We start from the raw sequence: 20,432 nt of genomic DNA, 5'->3' as shown, positions 1-20,432 counted from the left end.
GCACACGATCACTGAACTGAATACTCACTCTATAGAAAAGCTTGGTCCTCCACACTGCCTGGTGAAATCAGAGGACTTATCAAACGGCTTCTCTTTCAGGAGATCAGGGGTGTAGCTATCGTCAGAAACCACCAAGATGTAATCCTGAAGAAGCGGTACAAAACCAAACGACAATGTTGTCGGCTTATCTCTCTCAGAAACGCCAACTTTGAGACTTACTGTAGCGTAAGAAACGGTTTTACCTGACAGACTTAACAATGATAACATTTATAAAAACACACAAACCACAGGGTATTTCAGCGATACTGAACTGTTTTGTGGTTGGTCTTATCTGCAGTGGGAGACTACGTGGGGTGCAGGGTTGAGGTCAATTCCATTTCAATTCCAAATACGAATTATTTTCAATGCTTTTAAATTAGGAGCATCTGGAATTGGAATTTGGTTTACATTCTGAATAGACTGACATTTAAATGGGATTGACCTCAACCCAGGTGGGGTATGTTAATTATGATATCATAATTATGCTATAATAAACAGCCGACAGCAAATACAAACTTAGCTGTAAGCATTATTGGCTTACTGGATTTGAGAGCTTAGCTCTAATTGGGCGGAGTGGGGGTTACCAGGTAGAATACAGACCGCCGGTTGTTTAGTAGTTGTTTGGGACATGATCAAACACGGAGGCCAAAGAGCAGTCCCGTGCAAACCTGGTAAAAGTCTAGTACAGCATATCCTAGACTCCTAAATCCTCCTGAATTACACTACAGGCATAACCACATAGGACGAGAGTGAAGGTTTTCCTGAGGAAGGTGTTCTCCTCCTTACATTATGGGCAATAATGATCAACTGTAAGTAGGCTAATTGATAGAGTAATAGTGGCTGACATGAAAAAACCGACCAGAGTGAGGGTCTTCCCGGTTGGAACCTTGAGAGAGATGGCCATGTCTTGCTGGGGAAGGTCCAGAGCGATGCGCCTCTCAGCGATGACCACCTCCCTGCAGCAGGAGACCCCCGGGCAGAAAGAGGCATTCACAGAGCCTGAGGTAGAGAGAGGAAGGTGGGGGTGCAGCAGGGTGTAAGGAGGCGTAGTCGTAGAGGAAGAAGGGGGATTGGGAGAAGGACCAGCGTTTGGAAAGATAGAGGGGAGGAGAGAGAGCAAGTAGTAGAAGGAGGAGAGGAGAAAGCGTGATGAGAGGAGAGGGTGTGTATTAGGTGGGTGGAGCAGTAGTAGAGAGGAGTAAAAAGAGGGAAGCGGGTATAGAGAGGGGAGGAGAGAAGAGGATAGAGGAAGAGCAGGGAGGAGAGAGAGAGGGGAGGTGAGAGGAGGAGAGGGGAGGAGAGATAGAGGGGAGGATAGAGGAGGAGAGGGGAAAAGAGAGAGGGGAGGTGAGAGGAGGAGAGGGGAGGGGAGGTGAGAGGAGGAGCAGGGAGGAGAGATAGAGGGGAGGTGAGAGGAGGAGAGGGGAGGAGAGAGAGGAGAGAAGAGAGAGGGGAGGAGGGAGTGGGAGGAGGGAGTGGGGAGGTGAGAGGGGAGAAGAGAGGAGGAGAGAGAAGGGAGGAGAGATTAGGTGAGGTGAGAGGGAAGGAGAGAGGAGGGAGTGGGGAGGAGGTGAGATAAGGGAGGAGAGAGGAGGAGGTGAGAGAGGGGAAGAGAGGTGAAAGAGGGGAGGAGAGGTGAAAGAGGGGAGGAGAGAGGAGGGGGGGGGTGAGAGAGGGGAGGTGAGAGCGGGGAGGAGAGAGATGAGGGGAGGGAGGAGTGATCCCCTCTTAAAAGGGAATCACCCGAGCTCCAGAGTCCACTAGAACCCCCAAAACACACAGCAGGCTCTCCCAGACAATACTACCATAGAATAGGGGACTAGCTGCTACTGTATGTTCATGACAATTGATAATCGCATTCATTCTTTGAGTAGACATCCATTTCATTACATCTAGGACGATGTCGGGGTCAGTAAGATCCTGGATCATATACACTCTCTATCCAACCATATCAATCTGGATCAACGGCTTCACACAACTACATTTCGCACTAAACTCACCGGCCCACGTGTGTCCGGCATCCACCCGTACCTCCACAGGGAAGGTGGTGTGTTCAGCTTGACAGTAGTGGACCACAAACACATACCTGCCAGGAACTGGCACCCTGGCACTGAAACGGATCTCTGTCTGGAGGAATAGAGGAACAGAGAAGGAACACAACATGTGGAGAAACGTGTAAACGCCACAGAAATAAGATGAAATTCGATTTTGTTGTCCGTTTCCACAGAAATGTGCTTCGTACCACTTAAAAACCTGCTCATTAACTATATACTGTAACCCTGTAGGGATGTTACTGCCATTAATGTTAGTGAAGCTGTGGGCTTCATATCTCAAGCCCCACATGCTTTCCAGTGCTTGGTCCCACTCCAAGCAGCAGCAGTAGCAGCAGCTTTGTTGGGGCGGCAGGTAGCCTAGTGGTTAGAGCGTTGGACTAGTAACCGAAAGGTTGCAAGTACATATCCCCGAGCTGACAAGGTACAAATCTGTTGTTCTGCCCCTGAACAGGCAGTTAACCCACTAGGCCATCATTGAAAATAAGAATTTGTAAGAATTTGTTCTTAACTGACTTGCCTAGTTAAATAAAGGTAAAATAAATTATACAGGCCCAGCTCCATGCATGTACCTGGGGAGATTTGAGTAGTACCCCTTCACTCTGGGATCCAGGGAAAGGGAAGCCCCCAGCCCCTGACTGTCGTCTTCGTCTCCACTCTTCACTCTCCCTCTGCTGGGGGACGGCAAGTGGGGAGGAGGGGCGTGCGTCCCGAGCTGCGTCCAGAACCAGCGCTGTGGAGGGCCTGTCGTACTGGCTGGGAACACAGTACTGACTGGAGGGAAGAAGGAAAGGGGAAACACAGGAGGGGAAGGTTGGGGAGTCTGAAACGGCACCCTATTCCCTATATATAGTGCACTACATTTGACCAGGGTCCATTTCAGAAGCAGCTTCTGACGTGTTTGCTAAGCACACTCCCCTAGTGTTATTAGCAGGGGCAGTGACCACATACAGTTTGTGATCTGGAGTAAACAGCTATCACATTCTCTCTCATCAATGTATAGAAGCCCCTAAATCACACACACACACTTGAGTGGAGCAAACCTCAATCCCCTATGCCCTCAGACTTGATCTTAACCCCATTAACTTTCTCTATCGTTCTCCTTCATCCACTCTCACTGACCAACAAAGACTCATTTCGCGATCTAAAAAAAAAGTCCCTTCGAGTCAAAACCTCACTCTTTCTTTTCTCGGTTTTAAGTCCTTATCAATCCTCTTATCACCAATTCTTGGCAAGCTATGTGTTTTCTCAGGCCTGATGATGATATTTTCATGCTTTCCCTCCTTATTTTGCTTTGTGGAAACAGCAGAACAACATGAAAGGAAAGGCCTTTTGTAATGTGCCTGAACCATCAGCATCAAACAACAAGTGTCTTTGTCACGCCCTGACCGTAGATTGCTTTGTATGTTTCTATTTTTAGTTTGGTCAGGGTGTGATGTGGGTGGGTATTCTAAGTTTTGTTCTATGTTTGTATTTCTATGTGTTTGGCCTGGTGTGGTTCCCAATCAGAGGCAGCTGTCAATCGTTGTCTCTAATTGAGAACCATACTTAGGCAGCCTGGTTTCGCCCTTGAGCTGTGGGTAGTTGTTTTCTGTTTTGTGTGGATCACCTGACAGAACTGTTTCGTTCTCGTCATTCCTCGTTGTTATTTTGTTTAGTGTTCAGCTTTGATTAAATTTACAACATGAACGCTTACCACGCAGCGCTTTGGTCTACTCCTTCTTCCACCAACGAAAACCATTACCGTCTTGAACAGGGTTTTCCCCCTCACTTTCACTGTTTATTTTCCCTGAGATATCACCTTGATTATTACCTTAAACAATAGTGGAGTTTACACTGAAAGCGGTGTAAAAATAGCCTGTAGAAACTATCCGTATAATAATGACAACTAGTCATCAGCAGCAACCATGGCAGTAAATTCTGGCATGGTCACTGGCTGTCAGACCAGTGTTCAAATCGGATTTGTTTTCTTTCATATACTTTGAAGGTGTGATTATGCCTGCCCAGAGTACAAATTAGCACTTTTGGGACTATTCCATTGGTTCCATTGCATCAGGAAAGCTCAATCAAGTGCAAATGTAAGTATTTGGAAGGAAACAAGTACTAGTTGAACCCAGGTGTGCTAGGTGGAGAGGAGAAGTTGGCCTGGATATCAGACAGCCTCAGTTAAGTGACCCTGGCCGAGGAATGCATTGAATCACACCTGGAAAACAGATGTGTGGAAGGTAAGTATCCCCACAACAGCATCTACCCCCCCAGAGACACTGCTACTGATTGCACAACAAGCCCTCGACCTGTAAAATACAGGCACGACTATTACTACCACGTTTGCTCATTGCTGCTGATTGCTAGTTGTCAAAAACACCAGCTGGTCTATTTTGAAGAAGCCACTTAAAGTCCCCTGGCATTACAACATAGTATTATGAGGTAAGGCGGCTTACCTGTCCTCAGTGAAGCGTCCGTGGACAGAGACGCAGAGCACCTTGGGGTCCAGGTACTCCATGGAGAACTCCTCCGCGGGTACTGCATACACTTTATACTACAGAGGAATACACAGTCAAAATGGCAACAGGAAATACAAGTATTTCATTTGAACATGAACTCACTTTTATACAGTAGGTACCGGTAGTCGGTACCCTTCCATTTACTAGAGAATATGCACACTGCAATATAAGAAAGGATGGCAAAGCAGAAGAGGCTGCATTACGTGAGGATCTTGCTGCTATGCAATGGGATAATAAAAGGGTTCTTTCTCACCAGCAGCATTGAGGCTGTGGAGGTCTGTAGAAGAAGCTCGGCCTTGTGGGTAAACTGGAACACTGCAGCGCGATTGGTTCCGTCAACCGCCACACTACGACAAAGGAAGCTGCATGGACAAGTATTGGATGAACACCCTCAATGACCAACGGTATTACAGAGCTGGAGAGCTGCGTTAAAACAGGTTTATTACACAAAATGCACACAAATTAGTTGCCAACCCTGCCTCTCGAGTATATAAACACTACTGAAGGACAGGAACGAAACATTGCACTCTCAGTAAACGTACAGTACACACACAAACCTGTAATGGCAGCTGTAGATGTTGGCTCTGGCCTGGATATGACTCTCTGATTGGCCAGCGATGAGGAGGTTGACGTTCTGGACCGTGTCTACCTCGCTGGCATACTCCAGGACCAGGATGTAGGGACCGGGTGGAGACACGCGCAGGCTCAGCTGTAACTGGGCCTACAGGACACACACACAGACATGGGGGAGGGCAAATACAGTGTCTCAGAGTCACACTACGCATTTACTGTCCAACTATAAAATAAAAGCCATAAACCATCACAATCAGAGGGACAAAAAGTATGTTTGTGAGCGTATTTTAGTGTGTGTGTGTGTGTGCGCAGCAGAGCCCCAGACCTACCTGTTTCCCGGTGAGCGAGGCCATCTCGGGGTGGGCTGGAGTTGGCCGGCGGACGAGGGCCTGTCTCCTCCTGCGTCTCCACTGGCTGGAGAACTGACCCTGAGAGCCCAGCACAGAGCTGAACCTGTTCATCGCCATGTGCTTATACAGCAGACAGCTGGAGGGAGGGAGGGAGGGACGGACACAACTGCGGTCAGAGTCTGGGGATAACATGCATTTAAACAACACAACCTTGCACAGACTACATGCATGTACAGTCCATACATTGAACAGATATATTGTCTGGGGCCAACATGCACCTGACAGAACTGTATGCCTTGGTAAAGAGCATTGGGGGAACACGGGGATTACTTTGTGTCTCTGTCTGCGGTGAATGTGTACGTGCAGGGCTGGGCGATCTTCTCCTGCAGGAAGGGAGCCTCGTAGTAATCACTGGGCAGCAGCACCAAGTAGTCCTGGGATGGCGGTGGAGAGCAGAGAGAGAGAAGAACACATTTATGACCTATTCCTCTACCTCTTTTTTCTCTTCGGTCACTGACAGATGGTATCACAGACTAACAGTCCTGGCCTCACCAGTAGAAGGCCCTCTGCCTGGATGCGTATGATCCATTTCCCAGGGGTCAGTGTGAAGGGCTCAGCGAAGCCATCCCCAGGGACCGTGAGGTAGGCAGGGGAGGAGCTAGAAGGAAACACCACTTCCTTACTCTGACCTGACCCTGCAGGATATAATCAACCAATCAATGAATTAATCATTCAATCAACCAATCAGGATACAGTTAAATACAGTTAAACAAAGCAACACAAGACCTTACAGTTAACAGCACCAAGGTTGACGTGTATTCATGTAGTCTAAGACAGGGTTTCCCAACCCTCTCCACAGGGACACCTGATTTAACTGACACACCTGATTCAATTAGTCAACTAATCGCCAAGCTGTTGACGAATTGAGGTGTGTCAGTTTAGGGTTAAAACAAAAATGTCTGGGTGGGCCCGAGGTATAACATCAACGGTGTGATTAGGCACCCCATGCCATTTCAAGGTAGTAATGCAGGAATGGGCAACTCCAGTCCTCGGAGGCCTGATTGGGTTCACACTTTGGTCACTGTCCCAGCCAGCGAACTCACCTGACTCCAATAATCAACTAATGCTCATCTTCAGATTAGAACGCGCAAATTAGAGGACTGGAGTTGCTCATCCCTGTAGTAAAGCATTGCCAAACAAAATATAACGGAAAGACTTGCATGAAACACTTTTACAGCCTATACTGTAAGTGTATCCGTGCATCTGTGTTTTTGAGGGGTGCACGGGAGATAAAACTGTTTCTGCTTGATAGGAGACGAATATGACGTTGTGTGAAGCAGGAGTTAGAGAGGCAGCCTTACCTTGGCCACCTCGGACATAGGTAGCCGTTACAGCACCAGTCACACTGTCCTGGCTGCTGGGGTTAGCGTACCGCAGGACAAGTTGGAACAAGGATCGCCTTGCCTCGTCCACATGCACTGTTACTCTCACTTCACTCTGCAGGGACATGAGTTAGACACAGCTGATGGAGGGGGGGGGGTTACAGTTATACTGTTAGTAGACTAGAAGGCCATGCTGGTAGACAAGGTAGAGGGATAGAAGGGGGTTAGAAAGGGAAGACGGAGCAGTAAGCTGAACAACAGAGGAGAGCAGAGCTAGCCTGGTCCCACGACCACAGGAGTAGGCAATACAGCACAAACAGATCTGGGACCAGGCTATAGCCGAGCAGAGGGGAAACACCCATCACTTACAGTCACAGCAAGTGTGAAAATCAGGCTCGTCCACCACCAAGATCCTGGCTCGTGCTCGCCCCCTATCCCGCCGCCCCTGTGTGGGTCTGCGGGGGGTAGTGGTGACGTAGCGAACCATTATGTGGAAGGGGCCGGGGAAACCCACAGCTAACGATAGGATCACCTCTGGCTGAGGAGAAACAGGGGTGGCACCTTATTTCCTATATAGGGCACTACTTTTGACCAGAGCCTTGTCAAAAGTAGTGCACTATACAGGGAATAGGGTGCCATTTCAGACACACACCAGGGTTAGGACTGACAGGGAGAGTGGCCTGCTACTGTACAGCCGACAATCACTCCAACACACTCAAAATAAATACACTACCACCACAACAATCACCACAAAAAGCCAACACCATCCACCAAGCATATTCATCATAAGAAATGCCTGTAGCAGCATCTAGCACTTCTACAAAGAATGTACACCAGAAATGAGGCTTAGAGAAGAAGGGAAAAAAAGCCACTATTAAATAATCAAGATGTCAAGCAGGTCAGGCAGGAACAGGTTTAAGGTCCATCTATCAGCATCATCATGTGTCTTACCTGCGCTGGGGACATGATGGCGTAACCTCTCCAGCTGAATCCTGGGAACGTCTGGGGGTCGTAGCCGAAGCGTACGGGCCTGGCGTTGGGGGTGATGCCATCCTCCACCTCATACCTCAGGTGGTGCAGGCTGGGGAAGTAGTAGTTAGGTGCTGGCCTGGTACGGTCAGACAGGAGGGGAGAGAAGGGGTGGAGGGAGAGAGAGTAAGAATAAAACACTTGAGCAATGTTTCATATGTTTGGAACATAATCATGGCAGTCGTGATTTAGAATGCATGAAATCTGAGGTTTTAGGATTTTCTGTTTGTTTCTTGCCATTCATCAGCATTTAACAACATTTGCTCCAATTCGTGTGAGAACTTAAGCAACATGTCAAAAACATGTCATTGTGTTTAGTTTCCGTCTGTCCTTACTCAGTGCAGGTGCGGCCCACTACGTTCTTCCGACACTGGCACTGTCCAGACATCTCATCACACCCTCTGCCTATGGCTCCTCCCACATCACACTGGCAGCCTATCGGAGAGAAGCAGCACGTCAATCAGGTCTTTCTGATTAACACACAACCATAACTGATCATGAGGTCAAGCCGTGACCCGAGGTTAACTACGTATCTATTACTCAAACAATCTTTGGTCAAGAGTGACAATCTTTGTAGAATAAGAAAGGCACACCCTGCACTGTGAAACATTCAGAGGCGGAGTCTCAACACATTAGTTAGATGGATAAGATAAAGGCCGTGTGTTCATAGGAAGCCCGTCTGGTTCATGTTTGGTCAGCTGACTCACCTTGACAGCCAAAATAGTTCCTCTTCTGCAGCAGGTAGTAGCCCTCCTTGCACGTGTCACAGGTATGGCTGCACACGTCGGGCTTGCAGTAACACTGGCCACTTTTCTACAAAAGGAGTCCGTGTTGAAGTTAACGGGGAACTGCCAGTGATAGGTGAATGTTACCAAGTAAATTGGGATTTTTAGTCGTGCAATAAAGGAATATATCCAAGACAAATGGACCTACTAGTTAAACAGTAAGCAATTGATGGTTAAATGATTTACAATCAGTTAGTACCGTTGTGCTGGACATACTATGTCAGTATCATAAGGTGGTATGAACAGACAGAGGTAGACAGACACACCTGTTGACACTCTCCTACCCCACTCAGGGTGCCTTTGACGCCACAGCGACACTCTGGGAGAGAGACAGGAAGCATAAAGTGAGAAAGCCTCCAAACTAATGAGTCACACATTATTATTCAGTGATGCAACGACAATACAATAAACGCAGAATCAGAGACATTCTAGAATTCAAGGGCTGTAAAAGGGAAGATGAAAAGTTGGGAGAGAGAGAGATAAAAGAGGGGGGGGATAAACTCTGATTACAGGATTCCAGAAGCAACACAAATCTTCTGAGCTGCACATATCCACATCAAAGGGACCAGGGGAGCCACTGCTCTCTCTTTCTCTCCCTCTTTCAGAGGACAAGCCTCAGTATCCGTTCAGCACATTAAAACCTGAGGCATTTCTGGAATATTAAAATCTCTTCTTCCCTCCATCCATATGTCTCCTGGCAGCAGGCAGGCGGTGGTGATAACATTCTTGCTGCAGAGTAGAGCTGTAACTCTAGACAGGTATCTAGACAAAGCCTGCGGCTGTTCCTACACTGCACCGGCTGGTTGAGAAGAAAGTCAGCTCTGAATTATGAGGATGACAAAGGCGATTTTAAGGCACATATTTCTTTAAGCAAGGGGTATTCTCATTTTCTTTTCCCCCCTACAACTGACACCTGTATCCCACCTCTACTGGGAGGTTATTGTTGCACTGGCAAAGATGTACTCCTTTTCCAATCAAAAAGCATTTACCTAATGGAACCACAAAGTTTTAGTGACACTGCTGTTAACAGAGCACCACATTGAGAGAAGAGAACCACACTTTTCCCTTGGGCGCTCTGTGTTACCATGTTTTCCCAAAACATCCTTAGGAGGGACAGAAAGAAAGAGTTGTTTCTGACATGCTGCCATGTCTCCTGGGCGAAGAGGCAGAGTGGTTTCTGATGTCAGCACTTCCTCAGGTTTAATAACACCGGTTATCTAATACTGCTGAAAACACTGCTGATTGCTGCCTTCTCCACACGCAGGTGTGCAGTGCAACCCAGATTTCTGGAGGGATTGGAGTTTCTCTTTTTCTTTCTTTTCAGGTTTTAACAGACCGGGACACTCAAAAAGAAACACTATACTGTTACCAAGTACAGTACCAGTCAAGTACAGTACCAAGGTTTGGACACACCTACTCATTCGAGGGTTTTTCTTTATTTTTTACTATTTTCTACATTGTAGAATAATAGTGAAGGCATCAAAACTATAAAATAACACATACTGTATGGCATCATGTAGTAACCAAAAAAGTGTTAAACAAATTTAAATATATTTTAGATTCTTCAAAGTAGCCACCCTTTGCCTTGATGACAGCTTTGCAAACTCTTGGAATTGTCTCAACCTGCTTCATGAGGTAGTCACCAGGAATGCATTTCAATTAACAGGTGTGCCTTGTTAAAAGTCAATATGTGGAATTTCTTTCCTTCTTAATGCGTTTGAGCCAATCAGTTATGTTGTGACATGGTAGGGGTGGGTATACAGAAGATCGCCCTATTTGGTAAAAGACCAAGTCCATATTATGGCAAGAACAGCTCAAATAAGCAAAGAGAAACAACAGTCCATCATAACTTTAAAACATGAAGGTCAGTCAATACGGAACATTTCAAGAACTTTGAAAGTTTCTTCAAGTCGCAACTGGCTCTCATGAGGACCGCCACAGAAAAGGAAGACCCAGAGTTACCCCTGCTGCAGAGGAGAAGTTCATTAGAGATACCAGCCCCAAAAAATGCTTCAGAGTTTAAGTTACAGACACATCTCAACATCAACTGTTCAGAGGAGACTGAATCAGGCATTCATGGTCAAATTGCTGCAAACAAACCACTACTAAAGGACACAAATAAGAAGAAGAGACTTGCTTAGGCCAACAAACACGAGCAATGGACATTAGACTGGTGGAAATCTGTCCTTTGGTCTGATGAGTCCATATTAGAGATTTTTGGTTTCAACCGTCATGTCTGTGTGAGACGCAGAGTTGGTGAACGGATGATCTCTGCATGTGTGGTTCCCATCGTGAAGCATGGAGGAGGAGGTGTGATGGTGCTTTGCTTGTGAGACTGTCAGTGATTTATTTAGAATTCAAGGCACACTTAACCAGCATGGCTACCACAGCATTCTGCAGCGATTACTCCATAACATCTGGTTTATGCTTAGTGGGACTATCATTTGTGTTAAAACATGACAATGACCCCAACACACCTCCAGGCTGTGTAAGGGCTATTTGACGTAGAAGGTGACTGTTGGAGTGCTACATCAGATGACCTGGCCTCCACAATCACCCTTGAATGAGTAGATGTGTCCAAACTTTTGACTGGTACTCTATATCAAATTGTCCATTTCCAACAGACTAATTAGCGATGGATGAAACATTGATTTTACATCAGGATTTCTGTTGTCTGATGCAGCAGATATCAGTAAAGTAATGTTAGGCCATTGTTCTGTACCATACAGTATGTGCTGTATCCAAATCTTATATTCATGAACGCTAGAAAAACTGGCTACAACACATAGAATGGGACGAGGCTTCAGTCGGTTGGGGTCATATGTAAGTCACCAACCTATACAGCCGCTGGGGTTCTCTGTCGCCAGGTTCCAGTAGAGAGGTTTACACATGTCACACAGTGTTCCCTCCACGTTGGGCAGGCAGCCACAGGAACCCTGTGTCAGGACGACCCACATAGACAGACAGACACAGTAATAAAGAAAAGAGTCAACGCAAATGCTAACATCAGCTTAAATGCCAGCAAATAGTATGCTTTTCCTTCAGAGACAATCTAACAGTCCCTTCTTTTGGCACTGGAGGTGCCTCGGGAACAGTATGTTATGAAGCAGACAGCTTGGAGATGGATATTTGACTCAGCATCACATGGAGACACAGTATTGGCTTGGTACTCAGCATTAAGGAGAAGGATTGGTGTAAGGCCTTGCCACAGACTAGTGTCCTGTCCAGGCGGTGTACTGGTGTATCAAGCTTCAGAAACCAGAGATAGGCTCCTACCTTACAGGCCGTCCTGGCTCAGACAAGGCTATTTACTTACTTACAGTATATTGTTTAAAAAGTAGTAGCTTTAATGTGGAACAAAACCTTAAAACAAAAGATTACACTTAACCTAAATCCAATTGTTCCAGTTGTGTAATACATTTCAATAACTATTCACAATGTTAATGACGTTTCCTTTCCAACTCAACATTTCACACAAAGCAAACCCCCAAGGAAGAAAACGGGTCAAATCAGCTTCTGGAAATCCTGCGTTACTGGAGCATTGATACAGCCAGGCCGTGTTTCGTTATTTTCTTTTAATGGAAGGAAGTCGCTTTTCCTCTTTTGATTACAGTTAATTGTCATTTCCAGCGGGCAGTAAAAAAACAAACACTTCCTTGTAAACATGACCAGATACGGGGTTTAGCAATACTGTTATCAGATGTAGGAATGTGAATAGAGCACAGGAGGCTGCTGAGGGGAGGACAGCGCATAATAATGGCTGGAATGGATTGAATGGAATGGTATCAAACACATGGAGATCATGTCTTTGATGAGTTAGATACCATTCCATTTATTCCATTCCAGCCATTACTGTGAGTCCGTCCTCCCCAATTAAGATGCCACCAACCTTCTGTGGAATAGACACATGTGAACACACCAACTGATGATCACAGGCCCTTGTTTTATGACTGCAGGTACTCCCATTGCCTCAGCTACTAAAACAATCCAGATAAAAGAGGCTGAGAGTTTGCCATGTTGGGGAAGGCAAATAAATCTCATAAAGTAAAGATAAGATTTCTCAGTCAGCCATGTTGTGGGAGGCATAGGCTACGTACCGTTTGTGGATCTGCTGTGCTGACCTCTGACCCTGCTGGGTTACACTGGGTGATGGAGGCTGGAAGAAACAATGTAAATGTTTTCCCCTCAACCTACGACATGAATCGATATCCCTCAAACTCCACTCTGGACCTCAAAGCCAGTTCCACTGAATGTTTTCATTGTTCCCCTCTAACACAGGGACTGATTTAGACCTAAGACACCGGGTGTGTGCTCCTGACCTCCTGCTCTATATGTATCAACAGGGCACCGAATGTAACTAAGTGGCAAGTGTGCTAATATAGTAAGTACAGAACACTCACAAAAGCAATCAATTGCAGGTCTGTAAAACTTCACCCAAATTCTTATTTTATAAAGAGGACAGACAGCTGTCTGCTCTAAGCATACATTTACAGAACAGTACTTTGTTAGCCAGGTCTGGACTTGAAGTAAACCTGTACCACTAGGCTGGATATGAAAACAATCTCCACACTAATACATTTTAAACATTGAATAAACCACATTGAGACAACACCCCCCTGTGAAACACAACCATCTCCCGTGGGGATGCCACATCTTAGGACCACCTCTATCTCCACATCAAAGACGGTTTAGGTTACAGGTAGCCAATCAAAGTGTCTAGAGTATAGAGCCCGTGGTCTTGTGGGAACACACCCGGTTTCTACCACATACAGCTGAAGTCAGAAGTTTACATACATCTTAGCCAAATACATTTAAACTCAGTTTTTCACAATTCCTGACATTTAATCCTAGTACAAATTCTCTGTCTTAGGTCAGTTAGGATCACCACTTTACTTTGTTAAATGTCAGAACATTAGTAGAGAGAATGATTCATTTCAGCTTTTATTTCTTTCATCACATTCCCAGTGGGTCAGAAGTTTACATACACGGAGTTAGTATTTGGTAGCATTGCCTTTAAATTGTTTAACTTGGGTCAAATGTTTTGGGTAGTCTTCCAGAAGCTTACCACAATAGGTTGGGTGAATTTTGGCCCATTCCTCCTAACAGAGCTGGTGTAACTGAGTCAGGTTTGTAGGCCTCCTTGCTCGCACATGCTTTTTCAGTTCTGCCAACAAATGTTCTATGGGATTTAGGTCAGGGCTTTGTGATGGCCACTCCAATACCTTGACTTTGTTGTCCTTAAGCCATTTTCCCACAACTTTGGAAGTATGCTTGGGGTCATTGTCCATTTGGAAGACCCATTTGTGACCAAGCTTTAACTTCCTGACTGATGTCTGGAAATGTTGCTTCAATATATCCACATCATTTTCCTCCTCATTATGCCATCTATTTTATGAGGTGCACCAGTCCCTCCTGCAGCACCCCCACAACATGATGCTGCCACCCCTGTGCTTCACGGTTGGGATGGTGTTCTTCGGCTGGCAAGCCTCCCCCTTTTTCTTCCTAAAATAATGATGGTCATTATGGCCAAACAGTTATATTTTTATTTCATCAGACCAAAGGACATTTCTCCAAAAAGTACGATCTTTGTCCCCATGTGCAGTTGCAAACCGTAGTCTGGCTTTTTTTATGGTGGTTATGGAGCAGTGGCTTCTGCCTTGCTGAGCGGCCTTTCAGGTTATGTCGATATAGGACTCGTTGTACTGTGGATGTAGATACTTTTGTACCTGTTTCCTCCAGCATCTTCACAAGGTCCTTTGCTGTTGTTCTGGGATCGATTTGCACTTTTCGCACCAAAGTACGTTCATCTCTAGGAGACAGAACGCGTCTCCTTCCTGAGCAGTATGATGGCTGCGTGGTCCCATGGTGTTTATACTTGCGTACTATTGTTTGTACAGATAAACGTGGTACCTTCAGGCATTTGGAAATTGCTCCCAAGGATGAACCAGACTTGTGGAGGTCTACAAATATTTTTCTGAGGTCTTGGCTGATTTATTTTGATTTTCCCATGATGTCAAGCAAAGAGTCACTGAGTTTGAAGGTAGGCCTTGAAATACATCCACAGGTACACCTCCAATTGACTCAAATTATGTCAATTAGCCTATCAGAAGCTTCTAAAGCCATGACATTTTCTGGAATTTTTCCAAGCGGTTTAAAGGCACAGTCAACTTAGTGTATGTAAACCTCTGACCCACTGGAATTGTGATACAGTGAATTATAAGTGAAATAATCTATCTGTAAACAATTGTTGGCAAAATGACTTGTGTCATGCACAAAGTAGATGTCCTAACCGACTTGCCAGAAATTTGTGGAGTGGTTGAAAAACAAGTGTTAATGACTCCAACCTAAGTGTATGTAAACTTCCGACTGTATGTCCTGGCCCCAGAGACCATGGTTTCGATCTCTGTGTCCACCCTCTCCCTCTAATTCTAACCTGTCTAAATAAAGCACAAATATATGAACGGATAATAAAAAAGAAAAGAAAAGAAAGTGTCTAGTGAGGCAGAGGGGTTACCTGAACACTGCGGGAAGCGGAGGCCTGACCCGGCACAGCGATCACACTGCTGTCCCACCACCCCAGGGCGACACAGACACTGGCCTGATACTTGGTTACACATGGAGTCATAGGAACCCTCCCCTAAACACTGGCAGGCTAGGGAGAGAGAGACATGGAGAGGGACTGTGAGATGTCTCATGTGAGAATGATATGGCTTAGCATTCAAATCAAATGTCTCAGACGGCACAGATCATACTAAATCCTTTCAATACTGGAGTGGGCCAAGTTTGCCGTTGCTTTCTGAGTATTGTTTTGTTCAAACAACCATGGATCAAGAATAGAAATAGAATGACTAGATTAGATTATATTTCTATGGGGTAAATGAGTGTGAATGAGTGTTGGGATTTACATGTTATTGTGGATGAATCAAGGTATGTAGCTCTACAGAGCTGAAGATGAGGCTACATTAAGCCCTGTGAGATTATGCCCATCGGTTTTTCAAACAGCAGCAACAGCAAGGTCATGGAAAGGTCACTGTGGGCATATCAGTGTCTGTAATACAGTAGCCCTCCCATGGGTGCGGCCAAAACAAGAGGATTAAAACACGTACAGGCACAGTCTGGGTATCCATAGTAACCAGGGGCACACTGGTCACACTGACTTCCGAAGTAGTTGACACGGCAACGGCACTGTCCGTTGGGCCCACAGACCCTGTCAGTCACACCTGCACCGTCACAGCGGCACACTGAAGTGGTGGGAAAGTTTACGGTTTACATCAACTACAGGTTGATTGATTTTTGTCAACAATTAAACAAAACAATTGATTTTCAAACCACTTGAACTTTCGTGAGGTCATGTTACGTGGTAAAATGAACTTCAAAGAGGATGACAATTGTTGATCTATTTCAGTTGTGGATTCATGAGAGGGAAAGGTTTCTCACCTTGGCAGTTAGGAAAGGAGTGGTAACCTGGTCGACAGCGGTCACATCTCTCGCCCTCCACCCCTCCACGACATACGCAGCGCCCTGATGCGTCACACATCTCCAGCACCGAACCACTGCCGTCGCACACACACTCTGAACAAACACAAAGATACAAGTCAGAAGACACATGCTATTTGAGGTGTGGTTTGGTGAGAGGGAGGTGGGCGACAGGTTTCTCACCTTGGCAGTTAGGGAATGAGTGGTGCCCTGGTCGACAGCGGTCACATCTCTCACCCTCCACACCATCACGACAGATGCAGCGCCCTGACGCATCACACAACTCCAGCACTGATCCACCGCGGTCACACACACACCCTGAACACACACACATACACAAAAAGACTCATGTCAGATGGCACACAATCTCTGAATACACAAAATACCCCTTTTGGCTCACATTTCAACGCCGAAAAGTTAGATTTAGGCTCAAACATACAATGGGAAGCCCAGACAGAATCAAAGAACTGGTATTTATATCCACGTTTCAAATGTAAAAAAATATATATATATATATATATCTTTCCAATCTGGCTTTTTTCCTTTAAGCTGATTCCAGCAAGAGAGAAAACAAAGTGGGAATACAAAATCCAATCAAACGCTATTGGTCGCATACACATATTTGGCAGATGTTGTTGCGGGTGTAGCAAAATGCTTGTCTTCCTAGCTCCAACAGTGCAATAATATCTCTTCAATACACAACAATACACACATATCTAAAAAAGTAAACGAATGGAATTAATTGGTTGGTGATCATTGCTAGACAACCATTTTCAAGACTTGCCATAGATTTTGAAGTAGATTTAAGTCAAAACTGTAACTCGGTCACTCAAGAACATTCACTGTCTTCTTGGTAAGCAACTCCAGTGTATATGTGGCCTTGTGTGTTAGGTTATTGTCCTGCTTAAAGGTGAATTCATCTCCCAGTGTCTGTTGGAAAGCAGACTGAACCAGGTTTTCCTCTAGGATTTTGCCCGTGCTTAGCTCCATTTAGTTACTTTTTTAACCTGAAGAATTACCCAGTCCATAATGATTACAAGCATACTCATAACATGATGCAGCCACCCCTATGCTTGGAAATATGGATGGTGGTACTCAGTAATGCGTTGTATTGGATTTGTCCCAAACATGAAACTTTGTAATTAGGACAAAAGTTAATTACTTTGCCACATTTTTTGCAGAATTACTTTAGTGCCTTTGTACAAACAGGATTCATGTCTTGGAGTACTTAAATTCTGTACAGGCTTCCTTCTTTTCCCTCTGTCATTTAGGTTAAAATTGTGGAGTAACTACAATGTTGTTGATCCATCCTCAGTTTTCTCCTATCACAGCCATTAAACTCTGTAACTGTTTTAAAGTCACCGTTGCACCATTGGCCTCATGGTGAAATCCCTGAGCGGTTTCCTGTATCTTTGTAGAGACTGGGTGTATTGAAACACCATCCAAAGTGTAATTAATAACTTCAACATGTTCATAGGGATATTCAATGTATTTTTATTTTACTTATCTACCAATAGGTGCCCTTCTTTGCAAGGCATCGGAAAATCTCCCTGGTCTTTGTGGTTGAATCTGTGTTTGAAATTAACTGCTCGACTGATGGGCCTTACAGACAATTGTACGTGTGGGGTACAGAGATGAGGTAGTCATGCAAAAATCATGCAAAACACTATTACCGCACACAGAGTGAGTCCATGCAACTTATTGTGTGACATATTAAGGATTGTTTTACTCCTGAAGTTATTTAGGCTTGCAATAATCAAGGGGTTGAATACTTATTGACTCAATACATTTCAAATTCTCATTTTTTATTAATTTGTACAAATAAAATAAAAAACATAATTCCACTTTGACATTATGGGGTATTGTGTGTAAGTCAGTGTAAAAAAAATCTACATATAATCAATTTTACATTCAGGCTGTAACACAACAAAATATGGAAAAAGTCAAGGGGTGTGAATACTTTCTGAAGGCACTTGCAAATGTATTCACCCACTTGGCGTTTTCCTATTTTGTTGCATTACAACCTGTAATTTAAATGGATTTTTAATTTGGATTTCATGTAATGGACATACACAAAATAGTCCAAATTGGTGAAGTGAAATGAAAAAAAAACAACTTCAAAAAATTCTAAAGAATACAAAACAGAGAAGTGGTGCGTGCATCTGTATCCACCCCCTTTGCTATGAAGCCCCTAAATAAGATCTGGTGCAACCAATTACATAATTCATCAAATAATGTCCACCTGTGTGCAATCTAAGTGTCATATGATCTGTCACATGATCTCAGTATACACACACCTGTTCTGAAAGGCCCCAGTGTTGGCAACACCACTAAGCAAGGGGCACCACCAAGCAAGCGGCACCATGAAGACCAAGGAGCTCTCCAAACAGGTCAAGGACAAAGTTGTGGAGAAGTACAGATCAGGGTTATAAAAACAATATCTGAAACTTTGAACATCCCACGGAGTACCGTTAAATCCATTTTCAAAAAATTTAAAGAATAGCACCAAGAATGTGGCACCACAAAAACCTGCCAAGAGAGGGCCGCCAACCAAAACTCACAGACCAGGCAAGAAGGGCATTAATCAGAGAGGCAACAAAGAGACCAAAGATAACCCTGAAGGAGCTACAAAGCTCCACAGCAGAGATTGGAGTATCTGTCCATAGGACCACTTTAAGCAGTACACTCCACAGAGCTGGGCTTTACGGAAGAGTGCCCAGAAAAAAAGACATTGCTTAAAGAAAAAAATAAGCAAACACGTTGTGTTCGCCAAAGGGCATGTGGGAGACTCCCAAAACATATGGAAGAAAGTACTTCGGTCAGATGAGACTAAAATGTAGCTTATTGGCCATCAAGGAAAACGCTATGTCTGGCACAAACCCAACACCTCTTATCACCCCGAGAACAACATCTCCACAGTGAAGCATGGGGGTGGCAGCATCATGCTGTGGGGATGTATTTCATCGGCAGGGACTGGGAAACTGGTCAGAATTGAAGGAATGATGGCTGGCGCTAAATACAGGGAAATTCTTGAGGGAAACCTGTTTCAGTCTTCCAGAGATCTGAGACTGGGACGGAGGTTCACCTTCCAGCAGGACAATGACCCTAAGCATACTGATAAAGCAACACTCGAGTGGTTTAAGGGGAAACATTTAAATGTCTTGGAATGGCCTAGTCAAAGCCCAGACCTCAATCCAATTGAGAATCTGTGGTATGACTTAAAGATTGCTGAACACCAGCAGGAACCCATCCAACTTGAAGAAGCTGGAGCAGTTTTGCCATGAAGAATGGGCAAAAATCCCAGTGGCTAGATGTGGCAAGCTTATAGAGACATACCCCAAGAGACTTGCAGCTGTAATTGCTGCAAAAGGTGGCTCTACAAAGTATTTACTTTTTTTTGGGGGGGGGGGGGGGGGGGGTGAATAGTTATGCACACTCAACTTTTCTTTTTTTTTTTGTCTTATTTCGTGTTTGTTTCACACACAAAAAATAATTTTGGATCTTCAAAGTGGTAGGCATTTGTGTAAATCAAATGATACAAACCCCCAAAAATACATTTCAATTCCAGGTTATAAGGCAACAAAATAGGAAAAATGCCAAGGGGGTGAATACTTTCGCAATACACTGTATATGGTGAGATTTATAGACATTATAGATAGTGTGTGGACAGAATATGTAGTATACCCGAAGAATACGTAGGATAGAATAGTATATGTGCAGATATAGTTAAATAGGATAGGCCTTGACTAGAATACAGTATACAGTGCATTCGGAAAGTATTCAGACCTCTTGACTATTTCCATATGCTAAAATTGATTAAATCGTTTTTTTCCCCTCATCAATCTATACACAATACCCCATAATGACAAAGAAAAACTAGTTTTTCGAAATGATTGCACAATTATTAAAAAAAAAGAAAACTGAAAAATAACTGAAAAATAACATTTACATAAGTATTCAGACCCTTTAATCAGTACTTTGTTGAAGCACCTCTGGCAGCGATTACAGCCAAAGGTTGTCTTCTTCGGTATGACACATGCTTGGCACACCTGTATTTGGGGAGTTTCTCCCATTCTTCTCTGCAGACTCTCTCAAACTCCGTCAGGTTGGATGGGGAGCGTCGCTGCACAGCTATTTTCAGGTCTCTCCAGAGATGTTTGATTGGGTTCAAGTCCGAGCTCTGGCTGGGCCACTCAAGGACATTCAGAGACTTTGTCCCGATGCCACTCCTGTGTTGTCTTGG

The 20,432-nt window shown here is 44.7% G+C and overlaps 1 protein-coding gene across 2 annotated transcripts in view; it reads right to left on the bottom strand.

Moving 5' to 3' along the window:
- The window catches only part of LOC139376128 (laminin subunit alpha-3-like), a 103,913-nt gene that overhangs the window by 31,036 nt on the left and 52,445 nt on the right, over positions 1 to 20,432 (bottom strand). For both annotated transcript variants that reach the window (XM_071118344.1, XM_071118345.1), the window contains exons 13-33: positions 16,373 to 16,507; positions 16,151 to 16,285; positions 15,820 to 15,954; positions 15,228 to 15,365; positions 12,811 to 12,869; positions 11,550 to 11,649; positions 8,980 to 9,032; positions 8,636 to 8,741; positions 8,264 to 8,363; positions 7,851 to 8,007; positions 7,269 to 7,437; positions 6,070 to 6,212; positions 5,848 to 5,951; positions 5,497 to 5,653; positions 5,152 to 5,315; positions 4,848 to 4,956; positions 4,532 to 4,629; positions 2,663 to 2,864; positions 2,040 to 2,166; positions 899 to 1,038; positions 29 to 144 (exon numbers count right to left, since the gene is read on the bottom strand). In XM_071118344.1, coding sequence (XP_070974445.1) covers positions 29 to 144; positions 899 to 1,038; positions 2,040 to 2,166; positions 2,663 to 2,864; positions 4,532 to 4,629; positions 4,848 to 4,956; positions 5,152 to 5,315; positions 5,497 to 5,653; positions 5,848 to 5,951; positions 6,070 to 6,212; positions 7,269 to 7,437; positions 7,851 to 8,007; positions 8,264 to 8,363; positions 8,636 to 8,741; positions 8,980 to 9,032; positions 11,550 to 11,649; positions 12,811 to 12,869; positions 15,228 to 15,365; positions 15,820 to 15,954; positions 16,151 to 16,285; positions 16,373 to 16,507 — 2,647 coding nt within the window. The remainder of the gene's footprint in view (positions 1 to 28; positions 145 to 898; positions 1,039 to 2,039; positions 2,167 to 2,662; positions 2,865 to 4,531; positions 4,630 to 4,847; positions 4,957 to 5,151; positions 5,316 to 5,496; positions 5,654 to 5,847; positions 5,952 to 6,069; positions 6,213 to 7,268; positions 7,438 to 7,850; positions 8,008 to 8,263; positions 8,364 to 8,635; positions 8,742 to 8,979; positions 9,033 to 11,549; positions 11,650 to 12,810; positions 12,870 to 15,227; positions 15,366 to 15,819; positions 15,955 to 16,150; positions 16,286 to 16,372; positions 16,508 to 20,432) is intronic.

The sequence above is a fragment of the Oncorhynchus clarkii genome, chromosome 20 (assembly GCF_045791955.1).
Source record: "Oncorhynchus clarkii lewisi isolate Uvic-CL-2024 chromosome 20, UVic_Ocla_1.0, whole genome shotgun sequence".
NCBI lineage: Eukaryota > Metazoa > Chordata > Actinopteri > Salmoniformes > Salmonidae > Oncorhynchus > Oncorhynchus clarkii.
This window is presented reverse-complemented; position numbering and strand designations above follow the sequence as displayed.